This window comes from Solea solea, chromosome 2, assembly GCF_958295425.1.
Source record: "Solea solea chromosome 2, fSolSol10.1, whole genome shotgun sequence".
NCBI classification, from domain to species: domain Eukaryota; kingdom Metazoa; phylum Chordata; class Actinopteri; order Pleuronectiformes; family Soleidae; genus Solea; species Solea solea.
In genome coordinates, this window is record NC_081135.1 from 23,918,429 (window position 1) to 23,945,184 (window position 26,756).

The window sequence follows — 26,756 nt, forward strand, 5'->3', positions numbered from 1 at the left end:
TACTCTTGCCTTTGCAGCAAGAGCAAGAAGACGCTGGTTCAAGCCCTGGTTGGAACAAGGGTTCACCAGCTTCCTCCCACAGTCCTGTGCATTTCTGTGTCCATGCAATATGGGGATGAGGTAAATTGGTCACTCTAAATTGACCGTAGGTGTGAATGTGAGAGTGAATAGTTGCTTGTTTCTCTATGTGGCCCTGTGATGGATGGACTGCCGATATGTCCAGGGTGCACCCCGCCTATTGCTCTATGCCAGGTGAGATTGGCACAGCACCCCCCACGACCCTCCTGTGGAGGATAAAACGGTAGAAAAGGGATGGATGAAGTTTCAACATTCAACTGCTGGGGTCATTTTTTAAAACAATTTTTTGGTTAAAGCTCAAGTGTGTCCCAAATAATACAATTTCTGCTGCTTCTAGTTGAAATAAAGAGATAAAAATGTAGGTCTGAAAATGGTTTGATTTATAAAACAGCTTATACTTACACACAATAAGCACACCATCTGTCATCTTGTGGTTTCAATGTCTTTGAGACATTTATTTTACAGGAAGTGACAGGCAGTTGAACAGCCAAGTCAAACAAGTTGCAATTCTGTCTGATATCCAGTAGATGTCAGTCTTCTCTAAACTATATCTTTTTTCACAAACCCATACAGACTTGAACACGAGGGAGATGACAGGCTCAGAGATACCAAAGTGGGGTGTTACATTTGTAAATGAAGCCGCATTACACCCTGCACTCGAGGTGTGCAGTGCCGACACATAAGCGACCTGCATGACAATCAATACACTTCATCTCTGGAGCTCTGCTTCACTGTTCTCTTACCTGACCACCTCTTATCTTAGCAAAGGGCCACTTCCTTTAATCCAGCCTGGCCCGCTTCAGTGACTCTCTTATGGAATTTAAATCAAACCAAATACTAATAATAAATTAAAGTAACCTATTTTGCAGGGCAGAACCAGGTAATATAGATCTGACTGATGGTGATTTTTTTTTTCTTTTGATATTTTATTGATTAAAATAGATCAAAAGTCCAATTTGAATGAAATGCAGTATGTGAACACAGTTGATAATAACATCTGTGTTTTAAAGATATCTTCCTTCAGTTTTTTTCTTGGAGCACCAGATCGTGTGCTGACAATAAAAGCTTAGAAATGGTTTATGGTTCACCATTGAAGGAAACGGTCATACAGTACCATCTGGGTGGTAATGATTTTTCTGCAGTCGCTGCTGAAATGCTGAGCTAACCATCCATACAGTACAACCTGAGGGGAACAGAAGGTTCTGCACGTCAGTAGATACTGAGCTAAAATGTTGAGTGGGACTAATAAAATCTAAGTTTGGCTAATGTAAACACTGGGGTACTTAAGCTTAATGGGAGTGGGATGTAAATGTAATTTTCCTCGTCATAATGTGTCACTCATCAGTGATGCAACAGTTTATTTTCGGCATTAAACAGCGATCAGTTTGTTCAGTTTCGCTACCTTCGAGGATCATACTTTTGTGTTTTTGGATCGTGTGTTTTTTTAACAATTCATTTATTTATTAATTATTTTTACATTTCTCTGGTTTTCAGAGTGGTGACAATCCATTCTGGCCTTCATGTTTTAGTTGTATGTACTGTGGGTGGGGGTGTTTTTATGTGAAGTACTTTCTGGTACTTTGTATATACTTGTATTTTGTACTTACTTCTGTTAGATCTATATGGATTGCATAAAACAAGGGAAAAAAATGGATACATATACACTACAGGTGACTATTTCTAATACTAAACACACAGAATGTTGTTTTCAGTCTTTTACAATGAAAAAGTTTGAAACATTATTTCTTCAATTGGTTTTAGATGCTACAGTAAGTTTATCAAATGTATTTTTGTATTTTGGAAGTAATTTTTAGTTGCCTTAGAAAACCTTGGACCTAATTCAAACAAGCTTTTTTAAAAAAATGATTCTGAATAGAAATAAGTGCTTTTGTGTCAGCTTGAAAAAGTACATTTAAATCACACTAATAAACACTTCAAACTTTACATGGCACCAGATCGTTCAGATAAAATACTGTTTTCTTTCTATAACCTTAGTGTACTCTAGCTTCCGTGATGGACTGATGAACCGTTCCCAGTGTACGCTGGGAAATATAACAGCCTACTGCACTCGACAGCATGTCTATAACCATCAACTGTCTGTCAACTTGACAAATAAATAAAAACAAATAAAGCAATACACATCAAAAAGTCATGACCATTCAATGCTTTAATGTCTGATGATATCTGAAGCAGAATCCACTCTTCTTTTTTTTTTTGGTCAAACAAGAAAAATTGCAGATTAAATATTACAGGCCAAAAGGCTTTTTCGACAGTTCATTTCATCACAAGACTTTTAACATGTACAAAGGAACCCAAGAAAGCTCTTTCACTTTTCACTGAGGTGTTGGTAATACTGCTATTGGCCATCAGCAAAGCCATTCTTGAGCAACAGTTCAAATCATATCAATAAACAAACAAAAAAACAACATAATACAGATAAGTCAGCTTCACAGAGAAATGTGCCTTGATGGAGTGGCAGTTCAAGTTTATTAAAAAGCTCCTTTTACAAAGTGGCATGCCTCACTTTTCAGGGAACGGCAGTGCAAGTGAAAATCCATGTCGCCTTTTATTCATCACATTACTTACAAAAAGAAAAGTCTGAGTTTCACTTTGAAACTGTTGGAAAGTCTTTCAGTAAGCGGCTTTGATGAAGCAAACGTTTTCAATCACAGAAATAAAAAGCTTTAATATTCCTATCTTACGGTCATTTCTATTTAGTTTTTATCATTTTTGAGAGGATAAACTTTATTTTGAGTGTTTCGACTTTAGAGCTGACACACATAAATAAAGTAGTGCAGAACGTGGCAGCTGTGACTATAGGAAACAGAGCCTGACCTCTGCCAAAGATTGATTTATGATCTCGCTCTGCACATTGTTGATAAAGTTAATAATTTTAAGCACAATCAATTTGGTTTACAATAATACTGCAGTGAGAAAACATGTAAGATGTTACATGAAATCATTTCACACACATGCGCACGCACACACACGCACACACAGGTTCATTGCACACATCCAACACTAGACAAAGTGTTTCCTGATAGTGTTCATTGACAGCTAAACCGCACTTGCTCTGCTCCTGCCATCTGTCACAGAGGAGCGTCGTAATTCCTTCCATGTGAAGTATATGTGACGATTATTATAAGACATTTCCAAAAATAAAATGGCCTTCAGGCATTTTCCATTTTAAAAAAGAAATCTGTGATGCAGGAGCAATGAAATCACAAACATTTGAAGTGGTAGGAAAAGTACAAATATTGCTAATAACATGATTGAGGGTTCTGTTCTGTTCATGCCAAGCTACTGCACGTCAAATTAAGTGATTTAAAATATGTTTACTCACTCAACTCGCTGTGTTCATTGTACTTAACTTATTGTTGGTTTTTATTTTTGCTTTCTATCGAGAGAAAATCAGCTCTATGAAGCAGATGCTACAGAGACAGTTAGTCGTATAAACGAATAATGTTAATTAAATCAATATTTAGATGCTTTCTTACTGGTTCTTCTGTGTGAGTTAAAGGATGTGAGCACTTCTCTTACCACTGATCAAAGGTGAATGAATCAAATCCACACAGTTTTCGATGATGTGCTTTTTAGGGTTCAAATCTTAAGTATAAAATATTCATGAATGTTTATAATGGACTTTAAAAGAGACTGCTGTTTCGTCAGAAATATTCAATATATCATTTGGGGAACAAAAAATATAACAGTTTTTCTCCCTAGTCATAAAGACTTTCAACAGCTACTGTCAAAAAGGCTTTGTATATTTCCTCCAATTTAAGTACAATCAATCAATCAGTGTTTATTCATATAGCACTTTACAATACCTGCAAGATGATCAAAGTGCTTCACAAAAAAAAAATAATAATATCACACATATAATGGGAAAATAAAAAACAACAACAATATAAATAACACAAGATGTGCTCATAATGCTTTTCTGGTGTAAATGGCAAAGTGTATCCTAGTTTAGCCACGTCAGATCAGATCATGATTTGTAAACATGCCGTTTCACTGCTATGGATTTGGTTTTCTAATTATACACAGTTCAATATCGAGAGCTGGAGCCACAGCTTCACTTGAAACACTTGATCGAGTGCTATCAATGCGACCCGCACCTCACCTTTGTCTCGCATCACATCCACACCCTCACTGAACACAGAGAGACATAAAAGTGCACCGATGCCATTCATACAATCAAACCTGTATTCATTCAAGTCAAAGCAAAACATGGGTGATCCTTGAAAATCGAAGCAAAACTGTGCAACGTGAGGTATTTTTCATTTTATTTTTCATAAACAACCACAATCTGAGAGGACACGAGATAAACTACTGTGAGAACAGCAGCGGCTATATGACTTCAGTGTTGACATTTTCGTGTGAACATTTAATTTGATAAGCAATAGGAGTGAATATGAGATAAGAGGCATAAAACGCATCACTGAAGCCCATTTAACAAGATAAAAGCAAGCCCTCTCTGTTGCTCTCCTGATTGGATTTGAGGGACTGGAAACTATCGGGCAGAAGAAATGACAGTCGTGTTTTTTAATTTTATTTCTCAGCTATCTGCTGGTCTTTGAGGCTGGCACGCTGCTGGCATTAGAGTGCTCTCACTGCCCACGGTGAAGTCAGCTCTACAAACATGTAAAAGCAGACAGTGTGACAGGGAGGGGGGGTTGGAGGGGGTGCATGAGAACTGAATGCTGATCCTCTCATTTGCAGTCGAGCCGTGCACCAGCCACACTGACACATTTCATCACTTGCACTCTTTACCAACTTTTTATGATTAAAAATGATACTTGTATATAATCTATATACTGCATATAAAACAGCAGGACGCCCCCATCGTGACCAGCTTTGTCTTTGAAAGAGGTTTTCAATGTGCAAAGTTTTGCACTTAGAAAATATTACTTTATACTGTATATTGCACTGTAACCAAAATATCAGCATCAGTATTTTAAAATTTGGTTTCAAAGTGGGTACTGCATGCATAAAACACTGACGTTAAATTAAAAGCAACTGCATATTGTGTTTTATTTTTTTTTTTAATTCACTTTGGTTTACAGTACTGTATAACTGGTGGAAATTATTATCCCCAATTGTATTATGTGGATGTGTGACATGCAACTATCAGTAGATCTAAGACTACATCTTTCAAATGGGAAAATGTTTTCCACCCGTTGAAACAAAGATAAATGACTTCAGAGACATTCTTTTATTTTTGCAGAAAATGACAAAATCAAAAACACAGCAGTCTGTGGCAGCTACGTTTGATTTTTTTCTCTCTTTTTTTTTTACCTTTGACCTCAGTTTACCTTTTAAACAAATGGTAAACAACTAAGGCAAAAAAAACAAAGTTTAATGACAAAAATATATTAAAAGCATTTAAAGATTTAAGACACCAAAGGGCAGTCCAAGGCAGAGCTGCTGTGAGATTCACAGACTTGGCAGTTTTCTGAAAGAAACAGCAGAGCACTTGGATCACACTGAAGCTGAGAAACAGATAGATGCCGATAGACGGATTAATGGTGAGACAAAGAGAGTGAGACATGACGAGAGAGACATGGGATGTTTACGAGAGCGTCAAAAGAAAATTCTTCAAATCTAGGTGCTCTCTCTTTTGCTCGTATCTCTTTACGGGGACCGAAGCTTCACCAGCGAGCTACTTGGCTCGCGTAGTCCTCAGTGGTGGTGGGAAAGTCACCATCAGTCCCTTTCTCAAAACTTCCTCCCCCTCTCCCTCCCCTGTTTCCGCTTCCTCTGTGTTTGGGTGGCCACGGCCTGGCCTGCTCCCTTTGCTCCCTCAGCCAGCGCCGCTCCTCGCGCCTCTTCAAGCGCACCTCCTGGTGCTCCCTCTGGCGGGTGAACTGGAAACGCTGGAGGAACAAGTCCTTCGCATACTCGTACAACTGCACGTCCAAGAAGTTCAGCTCCTCAATGCGTCTGCGCACCGGGTCGCTTAGGTCCACGTTGGCCGCTCGCGTGCTGTTGATCTGCGTGAACGCCGAGATGAAGCGCAGGCTGAACGTCCGCTCGAACATGTACTGTGTCTTGCGTTGGAACTCAGTCAGGCCGTAGAAAGCCATGTTTTTCAAGTTGCTCATGGCGCTGCTCAAAAGGATGTGGTTGCGCTGGCTCTCGTTCATCGAGGACAGGTTGTAACAGCCCACCAGGCTCAGGTCGGCAAGCATGCGGACCTGGCGGTTATTGGCCAGGTTGAACGGGCAGTTCATAAACTCTGTGAGGGTGACACCAGACCAATCATCCCCACTGTAGCAGGTGGGCAGCTCGTCCTGAGTGGGCGAGCGTCCGTCACACATATGGAGGGCGGTTTTCCATGTGGCACCGCGCTGAACGTGCTTCCACTCGCTGAGGTAGCGGGAGACTGGGTCGCGCAGCATGGTGATGTAGTAGAAGTTCCTGCAGCCAAAACAAACACAGTGAGAGAGCTGTGAGCATGTCATCATCACAGAGGGCTGCCCTGCTGACAGATGGTGACTTTTGTCTGTGTATGAAACTTCAAGGTCAACTGCTAATTGGCTGAAACTGGAAGTCTCATTAATGAGATTGTCCTAGCGTTTCCCCATGTTGCCCTTGAAAACTGAACCACCGCAGCAGAGCGATGCTTTTGACTAAACTGAGATAGAAGACTTTCCATTCTACAGATGTTCCACCTGCCATCGTCGGGAGTAAACGGAAATTAAGCCATGATGGTAATAACCGCATGGTTAGAACGGGAGGGAAAATGGTCACACTGAATTCCAAAACATAATAATGGGGACATTCTTTTGTACCTAAAGTCTGCAGCACATTTAACTGGGTACTCGGCCAAATGGCAGCAGGGCATTTTAAAGGTGAAAACACATTTTCTGGTAGTGAAAATCTGGTAAATGAGTACTATTCTTTTTTTTATTCGTGCACCATTTTGGCCAGAGTGAATATATCATTGGGGAAAAATGAAACAACTTGGCTTGAGAGTAAAGCTGCTGTACGTCTGCCCTTGATGCCAAGGTTGAAAACTTTGTAGGAGATCGTCTTTGCTGAATGTCAAAGCACATTCTGATGGAAAACAAAGACTGGACAGGTGTTGGCCAGGTAAACCTCTCAGAAGAAGAGAAGAGTCCCGAGAGTGCCATGTGAATATTTAATGATGTAAACCCCTGCCTCGAGAACTGTCTGGACAAATAAAGTCAACCTGTGGTGCCGAGATTTCACACCGAGACCAAGGCTGCTCTCAGTGCGTCTTCAGTTGGTTTCTCACAACAAACATGCGCACGGACTCACGCAGAGGTGGAAATAACACAGTCATCTGTGCCTCTGCTTGCTCGTCCTTCAGAGTTGGATTCAATGCAAATGATAAAAGGCATTCTGAGTCTGTGAACTGTGTACAAACTTTATTCACAGTACTATTTGGTCTGTTTATTTCTTTCAAATACCGCTTGGTAAATCAGCTGTATGTTCTCAATAATCAAAGCAAGATTAAATCCTTATAAGAGTTTAATTATGGCCACACTGAGGAGTTTGAAGTTTGATTAATCACTTATCAGCAAAACCTCAAACATTCTTTCTCGTCCAATATGAGAATTTGCTGCTTTTGTCTGTTTTGGGCCGTCGTACATTCATCGTCCCTCTCTTATTTTGACAATGGAAGATATCAAAGTGTAATCTGAAGTTTTAGTGACAATCTAAAACACACATTTTTGTTGGCTTTATTCATGGTCGGCACATTAACCCTCAGTGCTGACGCGGCACGGAGCTGTGCCGCAGGTGCACCCATGGTAAATTGCCGTGGGATTAATACATTCATGTTTATAGGTCACATATCCAGGTTTTCTTATGTGTTGTTGAGTCAAAGTTAAGATTCATTTTATATCGCATTTTTAGTAGTGATATAAAGTAGCAATAATTGTGCAGAAGTCCCAAAATAGACCGTTTTTTCTTTTCTTTCTGTTAAAAAAACGAGCCAAGTGAACTTTGAACTGTGATGCATTTCCAAATTTCACAATTTTGTTTACGATTTTAAATATGAGTACTTTTTACTGTTAGGCCCTCAGCCCTTCCTGTGTCCTGTCTTTGTGTGTGTGTGTGTGTGTTGCAGGTTGCTGTGGTGATTGCTGATTGGGAGCACCTGTGCCCAGCTTCCCACCTCATAAAAGCCAGCAGGCTTGGATTGTCTGACGTGCCTGTGCCCGTGTTTTGTTGCGGCCCTAGAGCCAGTCTTAACAAAGTTGGGGATCCCGGACGAGCCCCCATATGACGGGGCTTGGGTGCGGTGTTCAATATGTGGTGCATGTTGTCTAATGTAAAACAAAACAAAATCACGAGCGGCAGGTTGACGGTCCCAGGGGACAAGAGGGAGTCAGACAATCCAAGCCAGCAGGCTTTTATCAGGTGGGAAACTGGGCATAGTAATGGAAAAAATCCAAAATGCTCTGTGTTCTAAGGGTCAATGTGATTAATCTATTTATACAGAGTAATCACATTTATCTATTAACCTCAATCAATTCATAATTTCACCCTAGGTTACAGAGTACATTATGCCCCCAGCCATGTGTAGGACTGCTAAATCAAACATTTCTTTGGATATCATGCGAACAATGAGCACGGTAAATACAATGGTTGTCTAACTGTTTGCAAAAATACACCTGGAGTTAATCTGGAGGAGATTTGTCGTAAGAATGCCGCATACAATGCCACCACTGACAGCGTAATCCAATATGAGTCAGACAAGAAGCTGCATGATTAGAGCCCTGGTGACGGCAGCTGTATCCTGGCACTTGCTCCTGGAGTTGGCTGGCTGCAGATACGTCCTCATTAGACTGTCTCTGGGACATAAACACATGCAGCAAGTGTTGTTTGAGTGCACTCGACAGCCCAAAGGTCAGTTGTTTGCACCATCAGTGTCAAAATGCATCAGGATCAACCTGCCTGTGGAGCTGTCTCAAGGAGGCTTTCTCTGAGTGATACAGATGGCTGTTGAAGAGGAAGGGAGTGTGGGGGGGGGGGCACACTATGAGGCTTCTCTTACCTCTGGTCTGTGCATTCAACAAAACAACCCCTACACTCTGTGAGAAGTTCACGCTGTGATGCTGCTTTCTAAAGGGCTAAGTGTGACAGAAAACTTACAGCAAAACCCCCCCCCCCCCAAAATACAGGATGCAGCATTAATGAGACGTTTTAATTTTAATTCATTTCGTGTGGTTCAGCTGTGGCACATTCCCCCCCCATCCCTTCATCAAGGTTTAACAGCCTTTTTTTTTTATTATTGTGTTTAGGTCCAACAGAACCTGGCTAAATTCTTGTTAATCATGGATCAATAATAGATAGAGGAGACATACTGAAACTCATTCTGGCCTTGAACACTCATCTTCATGGCAGCAGCACCAGCAGCCAGTCTTCACTGGAGCACAACCTAAATAGGGGTCATTAAATAGATATGGAGGAGGAATTCAAAAGCATGAGGAAAATAGGACGATGAGTAGATGAAAATGAAGATGAAGTTAGCTGCTGTGGACAGGAATGATATAGCTTGAAGCAATTTAAATATATCTAATCTATGTACGAAAGCCTCTAGTTCTGGTTTGGTTGTCCTGCTTTTCCAATTACAAGCTCAATGCTCTTAACATATCATTAAAGAGCTGCTTACAACATTGTGGGAAAACAAGATATACGCTGACAAATTACAAATCCATACCACTTACTCAATCTAAGCAGGTTTTTGGTGTAATAACACTAGAAAACAGCCAAAACGGATCACTATAAAATACCCAGAAACATTCCTGAGGGTGCTGTTGACTGACACTTTCTTCCTAAAATGCCATGCATAGTGGATGGTAAAATACAGGACTTTAAAAGCGTATAAAACAAAAGGTAACTGTTCTATTTGGTATTAACCAGCAGTTGAAGTCTGAAGTCACAGCTCAACTGGCTTTCTACATCGCACAAATTGGAAATGATCCTGCTGTTAGTATGTAAATACATCAGTCAGGCAATTTCCTGCACATGCTGAAATAAACATATAGTTTTCCATTTAAATGAGGTATGAACCTGGGAAACAGCAAGAGTCTATAACGTGCGTGCTGTGAAGCAAACTAGTGATTGGACCAGAATATGAACATGCTGACACTGACAATGTGCATTATTAGAAGGCTAACATGCAATGTTTTACCAACCCGACTATTGACTTACAACGTCCGATTAAATATAGGCCACCTCCTTAACTAACCCATCAGTTGTTGCTAAGGGGAAACATGGACTATGCAAGCTAACGCTAGCAAATAAACCCTCCGACATCGGAAAACTTTTAGATTGTCTTTTAGTAGATGTTTTAGTAGTTAACCCTGAGGGATTAAAAGTGGACAACAATGAAAAAGCTGTTTAAATTCCAGCATCGTGAGGGGACAACGACAGTGTACTGCTGTATCCGTATAAGAATAATTCTCTTTCATATAGTCAACTACTTAACACAAAGTGCAACAAATGCTAGTAGGACTATTTATGCACTATTTGGTCATACATAAATACATAAAAAAATTTTAACCTGAGGATGACACTCACTGAGAAGTCAAATAATCAGAATCATTAGAGATAATTATCTCGAAAGAGCAGTCAGTGTGCGATACTTTGTACCAGTATAATAGGCAACTTGCGTTTAATTGCCTACTATTAGCCTGACATTCAGCGCACACTGCTTCTACGTGATTACAGGCTGCTAAAATTTGAACACATGGTGTGGATGGACATTAAGACGTTCATGTGTGGGAGTTGGGATGTTGTGAGTAAGCTGGGAATGATGTGGTTCAGAACAAAAGCACGTAAGCGAGTAATTAATAAATAAAGACAATCCATGACTCATGATATAGCGGGTCTGTTGTGAGAGCAGTTTGGTTCATTTGACACGTGGTTTCAGCCTCTCCTTCTGTTTCTCATGACTTACAAGACTAAAAGTGCATCAGAACAAGAATTTCCTCAAAAAAAGTTCATCTGCAGCAGCAACTTTTACATAAATAGATCAATAAAGGTCATAATTGTTATGTTAAATTAATAAACCCTTTCCCAAATTTTAGATTAGTTGAGCGAGGTCTGATTTTGTGGTATAATATGAGTTGTACACACTAATGACTATTTCCACTGGTTGTGCATGAATCAGAACTTATTACTATGTGGACATGGGAATGGGGACACCATCTTAATCAGTAAAGTACCTCATAAAAATATTGCCATACTGACATTAACATACATGCAAAAAAAATGTGTAAGTGAATGCAGAAATAGGGACGCACAGTGGTACAGTGGCTAGCATTGTTGCCTCACGACAAGAAGGTCATCAGTTTAAATACCAGTTTGACCAATGGCTTTTCTGTGTGGAGTTTGCATGTTGTCCCTGTTTGTTATTTCCGGATTCGTGGATGAAGAAGAGAGGACCTAGAGCAGAACCATGGGGAACACCTGTGGTATATGTATGCACATATATATATACATATACTATATATACATATATATATATATACATATATATGTATGTATATATATATATATATATATAGATATGTATATATATTAAACCAACATAACTCTTTTAACTATTTCAAATGTGCTCATATTCATTTTTATGAAACACATTTTGAATGGTAGTGGTTGGCACTCTCGCCTTGCAGCGAGAAGACCCGGGTTCGAGCCCCGGTTGGAACAAGGGCCTTTCTGCATGGAGTTTGCATGTTCTCCCCGTGTGTGCGTGAGTTCTCTCCGGGTTCTCCGGCTTCCTCCCACAGTCCAAAAACATGCAATGTGGGGATTAGGTAAATTGAACACTCTAAATTGACCATAGGAGTGAGTGTGAGAGCGAATGGTTGTTTGTCTCTATCTGTGTGTGGCCCTGCGATGGACTGGCGAACTGTCCAGGGTGTACCCCGCCTATCGCCCGATGTAGCTGAGATTGGCACAGCACCCCCCGCGACCCTCTGGTGGAGGATAAAGCGGTAGATGATGACTGACTGACTGACATTTTGAATGATATTATCAAAGACTTTGTAGGAGTCTCATTTTTAATTGTGAGTTCCCACCAACCCTTTAGGGGGTTGTATTTAATTTCTTATATATTGCCTGAGGCTGACACCGGCTCAGGGTCATGCTGGGTTATTTGAGTCACCTGTCACTTTACTGAGGTGTTCATGACTGAGAGGCAAACAGTTTTCTACTGTGCTCGGGTTTGAGTTTTTCCATTTGTTTATAGGAAATATAGGAAAGATGCATGCATGTATGCATGAGTGCACGTAAAAACAAACAATAAGCAGCCAGTAGCGTCACAGTATAAGACTGAGTTGCTACAGACAGTTTATTTCTTAGCATTTATTAAGAATATGTGACAAAGACCACTGCAGCAACTCTATAAAGTTAATACACAGTATTGTACCTATCGCATGCTTTCAGGGCAAATTGTTTGTTGCTTCTCTGGCAATACATTATGAGTCAGTGCTATTCAAATGAATGAATTGGAATAAGGCAGTGTTGTTGAAGTCAATCATTTCTGACATGCAGAGGTATCACAGCAAATCTATAACATACCGGTTATTGAGAGAACTGTTTCTCGGAGCAGTTTGCCGAAGACACAATACAGAGAACAGAATACAGTACCCCATTGAAAACAGGGTGGTCTTGTAATTTTGTAGCTCACTTGACTTCTGCCCTTTTCTCCACTCAGCTTCTCCTCCATGTCCTACAGACATTAGTGTTCCCTACGGATCTATAACCTTTTCTTAAAGGTTGTCACATTAATCATGCTGCTGATTTCACTCGTCAGTCTCCCTCTGTATCTCTTGTTTTTATCTCCCTGTGCCTCTTCTGTCTTCACTGGCCTCTCCACTTGAAACACTGCATATAAAACAGCCATTACTCTCATTTCACATCCTTTTCCAAGAGACTCTTCATTCTGGTAAATCATGATACTGATACATGCTGATGAGAGAGGAAGGCCACATGGTGATAGGCTGATAGATTCTATCTCAATAAACAATTTCAGCTTGGCCAGGTCTGTATTTTAAGACCTCTTTCAAGCTGCGCCTGAGGAAATTAGTTTTTATCAAAAACCATGACGACCATGAAGCATGGAGCTTGTTACAAAACAGTTTCTCTGCGGGTGCACAGACACTCTACATAATGTTAACCGCCCTGTAAACAGTGGCATATTGCCTCCTTGTCAAAAGGAGGCAATACATATATATGTATATATATGTATATGTACACACATACATATACATATAAATATACATATATACATATATATGTACATATATTGGATGAACTGAGCATGATCAGATATATACTGTAAGCTCCCCTCTCTCTCTACATATATATATATGTGTATACAGTGTATATATATATATATATATATATATATATATATATATATATAAATACAGTGTATATATACACACTCAGTTCATCCAACTCAAAACTTTCAAAACCATCTCCACCTACGACAGGTGTTCTCCAGGGTTCTGTTCTAGGTCCTCTCCTCTTCATCTTCTACCTCCTGGCCATATCTTCCATAAGTTTAATATCAATTTCCATTGCTATACAGATGACACCCAGCTCTTCCTGTCTACCAAACCTAACACCACTCTCCTGCCAACCATCCTCTCCGATTGTCTTCATGAAATCAAATGCTGGTTCTCTCACAACTTTCTCAAATTAAACAGTGATAAAACTGAGGTTCTCCACATTGGTAGTCTGGGTGTCTATCTTTCCAAGCCCATATCAATAATGTCGGTCTGCGTACTTCCACGTACGTAACATCAATCGCCTCCGCTCTTCTCTCTCACCCAACAGTACCGCCATTCTCGTTCACACTCTGGTCACATTGAATACTGTAACTCGCTTCTCTTTGGTCTCCCTCTCAAGTCCATTCCTAAACTTCAACTGGTCTTGTAATGATTTATATTTTTAATTGGGTCAAATATAGTTTGTCATGTAGTGGTTAGCACTCTTTACAGCAATCCCAATCGGAGCAAGAGCCTTTCTGCATGGAGTTTGCATGTTCTCCCTGTGTATGCATGGGTTTTCTGCGGGTTCTCCGGCTTCTTCCCACAGTCCAAAAACATGCAATATGGGGATTAGGTAAATTGGACACCCTAAATTGTGTGATTATTAGAGTGGGTGGTTGTTTGTCTATGTATGTGTCCCTCTGATGGACTATCGCCCAATGTCAGCTGAGATTGGCACAGCTCACCCCGCGACCCTCATGTGGAGGATAAAGCGGTAGAAGATGGATGGATAGTTTGAAAAAGGGTTTTTATCCTACAAATCTGCAATAGAAAAACTAAAGCAAACAAAATGCTGGCCAGACTGCAATAATGACAAAATGAATGTGCCGAAAAAATGAAACTGTGTGTTGTATATGAGTAGAATTCTAAGACCCAGTGTTGAACAACATGGCATAGACATCCCAATGTGCAATACTGTATGTGGAGGTATTGTCCCACAGCTCTCTGTGCAGTACATTAGATCAGAGTCAGTAGTCAGCAGTCAACATCAGGACTGAATGGGAATATGGGTATGCCTGTGGCACTGCCTACAGCTAAACCACCCCAGCTCTCAGTGAGATGGCCCCAGTGCGCTCGCTTAACGAGTAAACAGGCATAGGATTCAAAAGTAAAAAGGGACGTGGATACACTGTCAGTGCCCCTCATTCACTATGTAGTACAGTTGTTTGAATGCAGAGGTTTGAAAGAAAGGTTGATGTAAAGGACAGGCTCTTCTCATTTAAAATGCAGTTGGAATTATGAAAAACACATTTTGTTCAACAGCAGGTGTGACTGCATCGTGTTGCAGTATGACTCATGTGTCGAGCTTTATGTCAGAAGAACACAACACCAAAGTGGACCTTTCAGAAGTAGAGCCTAACAATGCGGCTCAAGGACTACGACTGGGAATTAATAGGAGTAGTCTTGACATAATGAGATAATGAATAAACAGAGCCTAATCAAAGAGTGTGTTTTGAGTTGCTCAGTCTTTAGAAATTGAACTTAAATGCAGTAAAAAGTGCAGCATACATTTTGTCTCAAAAGCCCGTACACAAAAGCAAGGAGCATTTGTGCACACTCACATTTTACAATCTATAAATATCTACATAAAAGTGTTTTGCATTTTCTCTGGGCATAGGAATGTTATTCACTCACAGCGCTTGAAGATGCAAAGTACTGAAAGAAAGAAACGTCATGGAAACGTCAGACCAAAGAGAATGATTTGATCACAGATTTCAGAAACAAACAAACAATGCCATTAACCTTACATGTTACTACCAAGATCTGTAATTCTTTCTTGTACTTAATCTTCCTATTGTAGCACCAAGGACAAACAATGTCAGGCTATCTTTTTAGTGCAGTATTTTAAAAAGAAACTTCACACGCAAAGCACATCTTTTAACTAAAGCACACAAAACATGTGCAGACATTTAGTTTACCTGCACATCTTAATATGTAAAGCCTTGTCAGACAACTTTTACAAAAGACACATTGCAATGAGCCTCAACTCCCTCAGTTAGGTTACCTTAAATGAACAATTCAATGTAAATCAAAACAATTGAATTGAAATGACGACAGCTTTACTTCCTCCTGTCTTCCATTAAACATAGTAGTGCCAAACAGTGCAGCTACAAGTTCAACGCATATCATTTATCAGGTTCATGATGCACTAATCATTAAGATTATTACATGGCAAAATTGGCACGATGTTAATAAAGTCCAAAATAAAACCTTGTGGTAATTACGAAGTGAAGTGAAGTGAAATCATAATTATATGTAGGGGAAGAAAAGAAAACACTTGACGAGACAAATGTTTCTTTTGTATTTGTATGAGCGTGAGGCTTCATGGACAGGGTGGACAGCCTTGAAGGGACATATCACGGATATGAATGACATATCGGTTCATATTTGGACAGTACGTTGACTATGTAGATTTATTTGACTGAACAAAGCCTGCATTCCTGTGTAGCACAGATTTGTCAACATGTACTATTCATATAACAGAAAGACAAACAACCAACCTACAGAAGTCAGTATAATCTCTATTCAACAAGCTTCACAGGAGCAATACTAAAAAGGAAATTAAAGGAATTTGGACAGCGCCAAAACAACGGTGAACATCTGTCAGAGCATCAGCTGGGAAGAGATGATAGGAAATGGTCATGTTTAAAGCCAGAAATATGCTTGTGTTGTATAGAGAACATTGTATAAAACACTGTGTAAATATTTGGTGATGGGATAAAGAAGTGTATGAATTGAGTTGTGTGTAATAGGAATGGGGTAGGTACATATATGTTTATAATTCTGGCTACTACTTTACAAACATGTGACGAGATTAAAATGTAAATGTGCAAATGTTGCACATGTGTTTGAAATAAAAAAAATCTATCTATAGAGACACGGGTTGTGGTCTCTCATAAATGACCCTCAGTTGTCATGTGACCTATTTCCCACCCACATCAAGACTCACACTCACTTGAAGACAGCTGAGCCATCTATGCAGCAACAGAACAAACGCCTACTTCTCTCACATGTGAAACCTGAGTTACATTAGTGGCACCTTAATTCCCCATTTACCACAAACTGAGAACATGTTTTGCTGTAATTTCTTGTTCCAGCAGTGATGAGGCTGTCAGACTACAGAAAGTGGGGTGGAGATGTGATTTGCTGCTTTTAAAAGAAAAATATATTTAAAAAAAAAACTGATACTCTGTGCTGAGACTGTCACAAACCTGGCTGTTTCCAAAGATGTTTTGGATAATACCTGCACCAAACAAATTGTCTCCTGCACAATGCCACAGTCTAGTCACTCTTGATCAAAAGGATACAGCGGTTGTGCTATTAGTCAGGAGTCTGACAGCTTTTGACGTGCACTGTAATAAAGCGGTTTTCTGCCTGGTATGAATCTGCATCTTGCTCATTGCTTGACAAATATATATATTTTTTTCCACAGGAGAGAGCACTGTACTGCACTGCACTGCACGTTTTCGTCACATAGTCGTTCATCAGTGTGAATCCTAATGCCGCTGTGCATGGCCCACAATGTGCCAAGGAACAGTCTGCAATGCTTTCATTCGCACAGAAAAAAACATAGTGTATGAAGGCAATTTGGCTCTCTCATTAAAAAGACATAAATGCCTCCGAACTTAATGGCATCTCACAGTAAAAGAGCAAGCCCTCAGAGTTTTGAGATTACATTCTAAGATTGTCACACAAACAAAAAAAGTTGGAGGACATGTTTGGATATCTTCACCTTTCATTCCAAAATCTACCACATGGGACAAAAATGCACTGGACTATAACTTATCCTGATCTTTTACCACTTTAAAGAGGTTACAGTATGTGATATGCTGAACCGTGAGGGAAAAACAGTGTTGCATGCAGAGTTGTATGTCACTAGACAGTGTGTTGTAATCACATGCCACTGCATATGTGCATCAAGATGTCAGAACCTTCTAAGCACTTGTCCTTATCAATATTTCAGGGAAGTTGATATCATACAGTGTAATTTGGCTACTACAATGGGACATGATGCAATTTCAAGTTTGTGTATCTTCATTTTGATCTTACAATTTCATCTACAAATGAAGTATGATTTAAATCAGCTGCATATTTCCCACTCTTTAGACAGTAACAGCCTTCATGCAATTGCTACATATTGTTTATCTCTGTCTGTGAAAACATGTACAGTGAGTGAGCTCACATGACATACTCTGTCTCTGTGTTGTTCTGCCTGTAGTTGAAATAATCCCTTGAAACTGCGGCTGAACCCCAGTTTGCTGCCGTTCTTCCATTCATGCAAGTTATGGTGTAACTTCAACACCATCTGTTTTTTTTCCCGGTCTCTGTCTTTTCTCGACTTGGTCTAGGTCTTGTCTTGGTCTTGATACACTCTGGTCTTGGTATTGTCTTGGTCTCGGTTTAGGCGGTCTTGACTACAAGTCTACCACACACCACGGGCAAAGTAGCTTGAGGAGAAACTACTTCTCTTGATATTTTTCCTCCTTCCCTGAGGTCCTTAATTTTTATGTCCCACCACAGATTATACCTGTGGTGGTGATGGAGACTGATGGTGACTTTATCAGCCCATTTTTTATAAACTCTAACATTACATATGCCTGTAATTCCCAAAGTGGAACAATAGAAATATTCAAAATATAATGGAGGACACAGATGTGGCGTGCTTTGTCATCATATCATTGTATCATGTTTGTTGCTTTATTTCAGTTGCTCATAACTGTAGTTAAAAGGCTTTGGAGTGGGTTTACGTGACACACTTATTTTGTCAGAGTCTCTCTGGAGAGGAGATGTCCTTGGTCTGTAAGAACATGTGGCTTATTCAACAAGCACGGTCTCTGTGGTGCATCTGTACATCTCTGCACTGTCCTGCATCTCTCAGACAAGATGGGAATGAGACTGGGGACATGCATTATTTGTAACTGATACCATTCCTTAATGGTGTCTGGGCTCCCTCTGGCAGCCTATAATGGACCGTTTTTGAGGTTCTCGGCATCTTGTTTGGCTATTTGACGGTGACAGAATGGGGACAGTGGGTGTCACCTGGGAAGAAACAAGAAGAACGATGGGACCCTTCATTTACTTGTCAGGAAACTGGCACTTGACATGGCGTGCATGCAGAGAGTGCTGGTTCAAGGAGTGGCAGATAACAAGGGTGGGGGAAGAGTGCCCTTCAAGAGAGAAAAGCTTCTTTCTTTCTTTGCAATAAAGAAACAAAGGATACAAATGTAATCAAAAGGAAGAAGTAATTGCTTGTTCACCAAAAAAAAAAAAAAGCAACAGCAGCAGTAATTATAAAAGAGTTTCATTAGATTTGCATATTTGCTACTATTTGAGTCACTCGGCGTATTACATCCTGTTATTACCTCTCTGTAGTGCATTTCTTTGTTTGCAGCTGAGTCTGTAACTTCAAATCAAAGGCATCTGCAAAAAAAAGTTGCACACCTACAGCCTCTCAGTCACTTACTGAGGCCTATTGTTTGAATAATTAAATGATATAAAGGTGATATATGTAAGAAATTGGTAATATTATGACATATATTATGATAAAATGACCACAATGTAGACCAGTGATTCCCAAACTGGGGTGCACAAAGTCATGTAGGGGGTACAGGGGACAAAAACAGCCTGATTACATTTTGAAACTGGCCTATAAATACTGGTAGACATATAGTCAAATTCAGCCAAACATTGCAGTAGATTGAACTGGTATTCATTTTACTGTTAATTGTTCCATTTGGTGAGAAATAATTGACTTTGACATGGGAGGGGGTCTGTTGTGTTTGGGTCTGTTGTCCCACCAAACGGCACCCATTCATTAACACAGCCTGAAGCACTTCAACACACAGGACGCCAGCAGAAAGAGCAGAGATCAGCGATCTACTTAGTGTCAGAAATATTGAATGACACAGAACCTAAAAAGCCTCAAAAACGCACTCAAAAACATCTCAATCAGAGGACAAGAAAAAAACGAGGGTTTGCAGTGGAGGTAATTGAAAATAATAGATGGCTGAAAGTAAAAGGAAAAGGCTGATGACAGCCATGCTGGTGTGGACAAGGAGGCAAAACAGGGAACTTCATCCCAGAGAAGCTAAAGGCCCTGGATGTAAACGCTGGTTCGAGGGTCGCCAGGTCGAGGCTCGGATGACTTTCCTTGGCGACTACTTCTTCTGTTGTCGAAAATGTCTTTTTCTGCTTGGTGAGCGCACAGTGGACCCAATGTCAGGGCCTTAACTGTCTCTCTCAAATTCAATAGATATTTAATGTGTTCCACTTCTGCTCTAAAGCAAACACACATTCACTTCAAATTTCTGCCTACTGCTGACTGACACACTGATGTTGACAAATGGGTTAATCTTGTATTCAAATAACGAGACTGTGGGACAGTTATGTATGTGTAACAACATCTTATTTCTGTATTTTTGGAAAATCTGGAAACTAACGTCCCTGTTTCTATTTGGAATAATAGGCTACTATTCTACATGTTTTATATGTATATATCACCTTGAACAATTGATTCCAAATTTGGATGTTTAGTTGGGATTACGGCAGCTCAGTATATAAGGTTATCAACCTTATATACTGAGCTGCCGACACTCTGAGTAAGAACAAGTCTCTCTGCCTGTAAGGTCTTTGTGATTTTCACACGCCCTGCAGTCTGACACAAAGAGCCTGATTCCCAGACACACAATGTAACCTTGCAGCATGTAAGAGCAGGGAGGAAAAAAATCTCTACTAGGAGCAGAAACTAAATTACAAGCTGTACACTCAGCTTGTAAAACGGATGAATAGACCCATGGAGGGATCAGCTAAGGATGCGGCTCAGAGACTTCACCATCTTCACTCACATCTGAATGGCCGTGTATCTTCACCGAGATCTGCCGTCTCTGTTTCAGATCCCGGGACAGCAGCGGTTTGACCTTCTGCTCGTCAGGCTGCAGAGAACAAAGACTTAAAGGTCCAGTGTGTCTAACAATTAGGAGAGTTTATTGGCAGACTTTGAATACACTACCTTTGAGTGTATAATTGCTTTAAAAAAAATCTAAGGCTAAGTATTTAATATGTACACAAGGACCTTGTTTTATGAAGGCTGTCCTGTTTCAATAGCAGCTTGAATGGACAAACCAGGCAGAGCAAGCAAACAACTTCCTTTCTAATGTTCAAAGGCCACCAGAGTTCCGTGCCGTGCTTGGTAAAGAGAGGAGAGAGCGACAGAGTCCTCTTCTGTCAATCTCTTATAGGTGTCACCCGTTGCACACTTGACATTTAAGTGGTGTAAAACAGTGCTGATACAGCTACAGAGCTCTGGTGCTCATATAACAAAATGTAGAAGCTACTTCCCTAATGACCTGATGTGGTGGGAAATGCACAAATGCAATTCTATTTAATGTAAGGACTTCTAAATGGGGGAAGCTAAGCTAATCTACAAGTAAAATGACTATAAGACACAGTTCATACATAAGAGACAGCACAATAATTGGACAAGATACACTGATGTGAAAGTGGGATCAAAAAACCTAAATGTCCCATTACACTGCTAGTCCTAACTGCTTTTCTGTAATAGGAAACCAATTAAACATTGTTATGTGACGGCTTGGTTTCAATTAGCCCGGTAGTGTAAAGCCTCCTGTCTAATTATGCTCTCCTTTTCATCTTCTGCTTTTAAGGATCTTTGCAAGAGGCGGCAGAAGGGGAGACAAGGCTTGTAGATGCATGGTTTCTGAATTAATAATACCGCCAGAGATGAGGGCCATACACTGTTGGAGGAAACCACAGAATGTGTCACATCCCATAGCACAGAGCTCTGCATGCTGCTCGGAGAGCCTTACGCCCCACACAATACTCACACGACCGCAGCATTTCATCCCCGTAGTCCTTCCCCATATGCGGCAAATATCCCAAAGTGTAATTTAAAGACAGCAGCAGTGACAGTTTTTATCCACGTCATGGAATTTCATTATCTTCACGACCATGAACATCATCATCATCATCATCAACATGACGGTTGGAATAATAGGCTACTGCGAATGGTGAGGTAGCAATTCCCTGTGTGGTGAGTGAACAAAGCCAACGATGGGGGAATTATTGATATCAGCGACTATCTGCAAGCGCTGACATAAAATGCCATCTAGTGATACTCCTCCTTATACTGCTACTGTATTTTCTCTGTGTTTTAATTCACTCTAGAGACAAATGGGTTTAGCAAGGGGAACTGCTGTCCTGTTCTCCACTTGTGAAGTGAAGGTTTTCAAATCCTATCAAACGGCCGCCCTGATTTTTGGCACGGATTGATTGTTTTTCTCTGGAGCCGAGATGAAGTTGACGCTCTTGTTTTTTAAAGTGGACAACCATGGAATTGGTACATACATCCATGCTCTGATTAAGTGACTTTCAATCAAGGTAGCATCATGAATGCACTGACACGCTTAGCTATGACAGTGAAAATGAAATACCCACACAACGGTATGTTAGGATTCTGTCACTGCAGTAAGGTCGCCACGTCATCAAAATCAACATTTTTGTGCTTTAATCACTTATACAGTATATTGCTTGAAATGTCAACTTTATAACAGCTTTAGAAGCCGTTTTTCCAAAACTCCAATTGCATTTTAGTGGATCCTCTGCCCTCGAATCTGCTATGAGATTTTTGATGACTCACTCTTTTTACTCGGGGGAGTAAACTAAGTTGCCCCAACCAGTGGCGTAACGTAATAACGACGGGCCCCAGTGCAAGCAAGTTTCTCATAACAAACACACACATACACACTATGTGGATTTTACTTTGGCTATTGTATTGGAAAAGTAGAGAGAAGGGGTCAAAGGAGAAGCATTCAGAACCATGGACAGTGCTTAGTGCTAAGGGGTGAAAAAAGTGCAATAACTTCACAACAGGACAAGGAAAAACTGATGCGATAAACAATCTGCATAAACCACATCAAATATTTTTGCCATATATAGGTCATACACAGAATCTACTCGCTTTAACAACACTGGACAATGAATTATGCGCTCAGCAGCGACTTGAAAAGGTAACATGTCACACAAGGCATGGCAGCCCACCACCATAATCCATATATGGAATGATGCCCGGTTTATTTCAGCCGTGATATCATGCTTAAATGTGACAAAATTGCAAGAAACGTTCCTTTTCCTTTCTTTGTCCCCGAAAAGATAGGTGGCAAGTAGACAGTGTTGGTGTCACGTTCACTCACAAATGCACTCCAGCATTTGTCTCTAAGAGAGTGCAGCTTTACGCACGTCTTTCTCCGGCTGCACATCAATGGTGCGGTGGAGTTTCCACTGTTCATACACCACACAGGCTACAACATATAACTGAGAGGACTCATGGAGTTCAGTTTTCATTGACAGGTGCCCCCAATCTCTCACTCCCTTCATCCATGCATTATTATGGAGGGGTGTAGCGGTGTGCGATATACTGTGTATCGTAGGACAGACAGCGCCAGGAGACAAAACACAAACTCTACCAGCCTTGGAATCGACGTCGTTAGATTTAATAGCTAAACGTGGCTCATCGTCACTCACTCGCATGGAGGTGGTTTGGCTTCAAGAACACTGATGTCGCTCAAAAGACGCCAATCTGCAAACTATGTCGGAAAGCGGTTGCTGTCAAAGACAGCTCGTCAACAAATTTGTTTCACCACCGCACAGAATATGAAAAGCTTCAGCAGTCAGCGGTCGACCACGACCGGCCAGCTAAGGTACCGACAAGAAAACACACTCAGCAAACCCTGGCAGCATCATTCGGAGGGGCAACAGATGGCAAGCAATAACAAAAGCTGTCACCAATTACATAGCTCAAATAAGTATGTAGCAGTTGTTACGCCACTGGCCCCAACCCAATATACCATTGACTCCATCGCAGGGATTTACTTGCATGTCTCTGATCCCTCCCTTTAAATGGCACCACACTTTAGAAAACAAACACGTTGTATTGTACAAACTTCTAGAACACTAGACACTAGACTGACATTAAGAAAATCTCAACATTGCACACGGTTCAGTTCACAATCTTTAAATCCGCAAAGTTGTCAGGGACAAGATAATCTGTCTCCAGATAATCCTTACAGTGACTTCCACACTGAAGAGCTTTAATGGTTTCTGCCTATTGAGCCCCGACTCATTATGACAAATATAGCTAATCAAGAATAGTGGAGCTGATGCTGATTTTATGTCGTTATGATTTTACTGTAAGTGACTGGGTGGTTTGAAGCACTTGGCTTTATTTGAACTGCACTGAGCGCAGTGACAGTGGCACTGTAACAAGACAAATAAATATCTAAATGTTATTCTCTATAATATGCTAAGGTTAATGTAACTTCATCTTTCTATAATTACTGTTATGTAGTTCTTCCTAATTGTGTTGCAGCTGCAATCATGATACATTCAGTGTTCATTTTCTTCAATATACATTTTAATGTTAATGTTGCTAATTTAGCTGTCAGCCATATTGGTTAAATTGAAGTGTTGTGGAACTACTTTCTACATGACTAATGTCGTGAATCTGATCTTGTTTTTCTGGATTATTCAAGCTGCTACTTTGGACAATGGACTTTTAACCAATAATGCACATTTTCAGCGTGCAATATGCAGTTGTCAAACCAGAGTTTGTGAAACATACCGACGTGGAATTTTGGATTTCAATACCATACCACAAATGTGAATTAATCCTTCCTTTGTATTTTATTGAAAATAACCACAGCAAGTTATTGACACTTCTCTCATAACACATTAGTCATTCTATATCAGACACAAGATGTAACATATTAATAACTTTGGAACAAAAAAAAGAGATGAAAACAAATAACAAATACTTTGCACGTCTGTTGGAAGACACAGACACATGACAGGAATCAAAGCAGCAAACTGAGGATCAAACACTGTCTAACTTGATTGATTTAATGCAACAATTCTGTACTCGACCTTCAGCAGGCACAAATAAAACCCTGTTGAAGTTCGACTAATGACACGTCGCAATAAATGTATCAATGTAAGTGAGACAGGTGTTCTTTGTAAAAAGAAACTATGTAACATTTGAAAACAGGCTCTGTCAAGCAATAACCTTTTGTGTATACAGCAGCAGCGCAGGGGCAGGCAGGGACAAGAAGAATATACCCTGTTAAACCTTTTTTGGAGCAGTAGAATTCACCTAGAATTAACCCAGGGATGTCAGACTCATTTTAGTTCAGCGCAATTTGATCTCAAGTGGGCCGGACCAGCAAAATAATAGCATAATAACCTATAAACAACAAGGACACTCTCTTCGTTTTACATTTAATGAAGTATTTGTTTTTACATAACACATTATGAATAACCTGAACTTTCTTGAGAAAAAATAAGTGCAATTTCAACATTATACCTACATTTACCATTTCCACTTTACCTCTCTAATTGTGCATTACAACAAGGTATCTGGAGCTGAAAAATGCCAGCTCAGAACCTCTGGTGGGTCGATTCTGCCCCACAGGCCGTATGTTTGACATCCCTGCTCTAACCTGTTTGTATCTGTCTGTACTGGTAAAGGGCATTTTCTGAGTCAAAGATTTGTATAGAGCACTCTTTCAACTCATGGTAAAACCGTCATCAGTTAACACTAAAGCAACACCCACACTGCCAAAGTGAGGACACATTAATTGAATTACTGAATGATAACATGTTCAACATGTAATGAATTATGGTTCAACACAACATTTTCTTTGTCAATTGATCAAACACTCTACTTTTTTTTTTTTTTGCTTTTCCATCAGAGATAGTACCTGGTACCTGATGCTTTTTTTAGGACCTGCTCTAGTGAGGTTCCAAGCAAGCTGAGCTGATACTAAAATGTGATCAACAGACTGCCAGCCACTGATTGGTCAGAAAGTGTCGTTACTGGAAGAGTCATGAACCCGACACAGGAATGAAACGTAACAATGCTGAACTGTAGATCCGTTAAGAAGACTGTTAATCTCCAACATTTAGCAAGAAAATCTCACTATTTAGCAGTGGAGTCTGGCGTATTTAGCGACAGCACTGCCAAAAGCCCCATCACAAGGGCAGCCCGTGGCCAAGTGGAAAGGGAACTTGACTTGTAACCGGTTCAAATCCCCACCCAGCCAAAAAGGGCTGGGGTACCCCTGAGCAACTCCCAATGCTCCGCGGGCGCTACTCAGTGTGGCAGCCCACTGCTCCAAATTCTAGGATGGGTCAAAATGCAGAGGAATACTTTCCCTAAGGGGATTATTAAACTTTAAACAAGCTCTTCCGCCGTATTTTAGTTCAGTGACTGTGTCAGACGGAGTCTGCGCTGTGGTCATGCAGGAAGTCCTGAACTAATCTTTTTACAAATTTACTAATCCTAATGATTCGGTACACAGAAAATAACTGCTTTGCTCATCACTAGTTTGTGTGTATAAAACCACGTCACGGCCACGTCGAGGTACTGTGTGTAGTAATGGAAAGCGATGTGCCCAAAACCAAGAAGCGCTAGAACTGTATGGGGGGAAAGTGTCATAAATCCCTGCTAAAAACTCTTCCTCATGAGCACATTTTCTCTGCAGATAAAAACCTGAATATTTTTCAACATTGAACTCCAGCCATGCCGTACACAATATTGCGGTAGTCACACAATAAATCAGAAAGTTTAGTCGAAGAAAACCTACAATTGCTTTGATGTGGCACCGTGCCCAGCTGCCCTCGGAAACCAGTCTGGCTCTGTGTGAGCAGGATTTGCATGATGAGCCTCGTGTGCTGTGCCAAGCAGTGACCAAAGGTTTGTATTTACAGATGCCAGACAGAAAACTAGTCTTTAGTCCATCAGATCAGCAGGTCAGTCAAACAAGATTATTTGGACGCGAGATAGCAAAGATAACTTATTTGCAACAGATACAGACTGGGGATCAAGGTTTTGAGTGCACATTGCTGTTTTTTTGTGGAGGCCGGGGTGAAATGTACCCAATTTGTCCAAAATGCACAAAGATAAAAGTAGTTATTTATTCTTACAGAGCAAAAAATAAAAATTCAATATGACACAGCATTAAATATTATTAAAATGCCCTCAGGACTGCCAGATCATTGCAAAATGCTGAATAGTACTGTGCAAGAGAATCCTACATGGAAATACCTTTCGGTTACAGGTTTATT

At 40.3% G+C, this 26,756-nt stretch overlaps 1 protein-coding gene across 1 annotated transcript in view; it reads right to left on the reverse strand.

Moving 5' to 3' along the window:
* Window positions 1-2,227: 2,227 nt before the first annotated feature.
* The window catches only part of hs6st3b (heparan sulfate 6-O-sulfotransferase 3b), a 62,365-nt gene continuing 37,836 nt past the window's right edge, over window positions 2,228-26,756 (reverse strand). Inside the window, exon 2 of the mRNA XM_058654416.1 lies at window positions 2,228-6,498. Coding sequence (XP_058510399.1) covers window positions 5,730-6,498 — 769 coding nt within the window. The 3' untranslated portion in view covers window positions 2,228-5,729. The remainder of the gene's footprint in view (window positions 6,499-26,756) is intronic.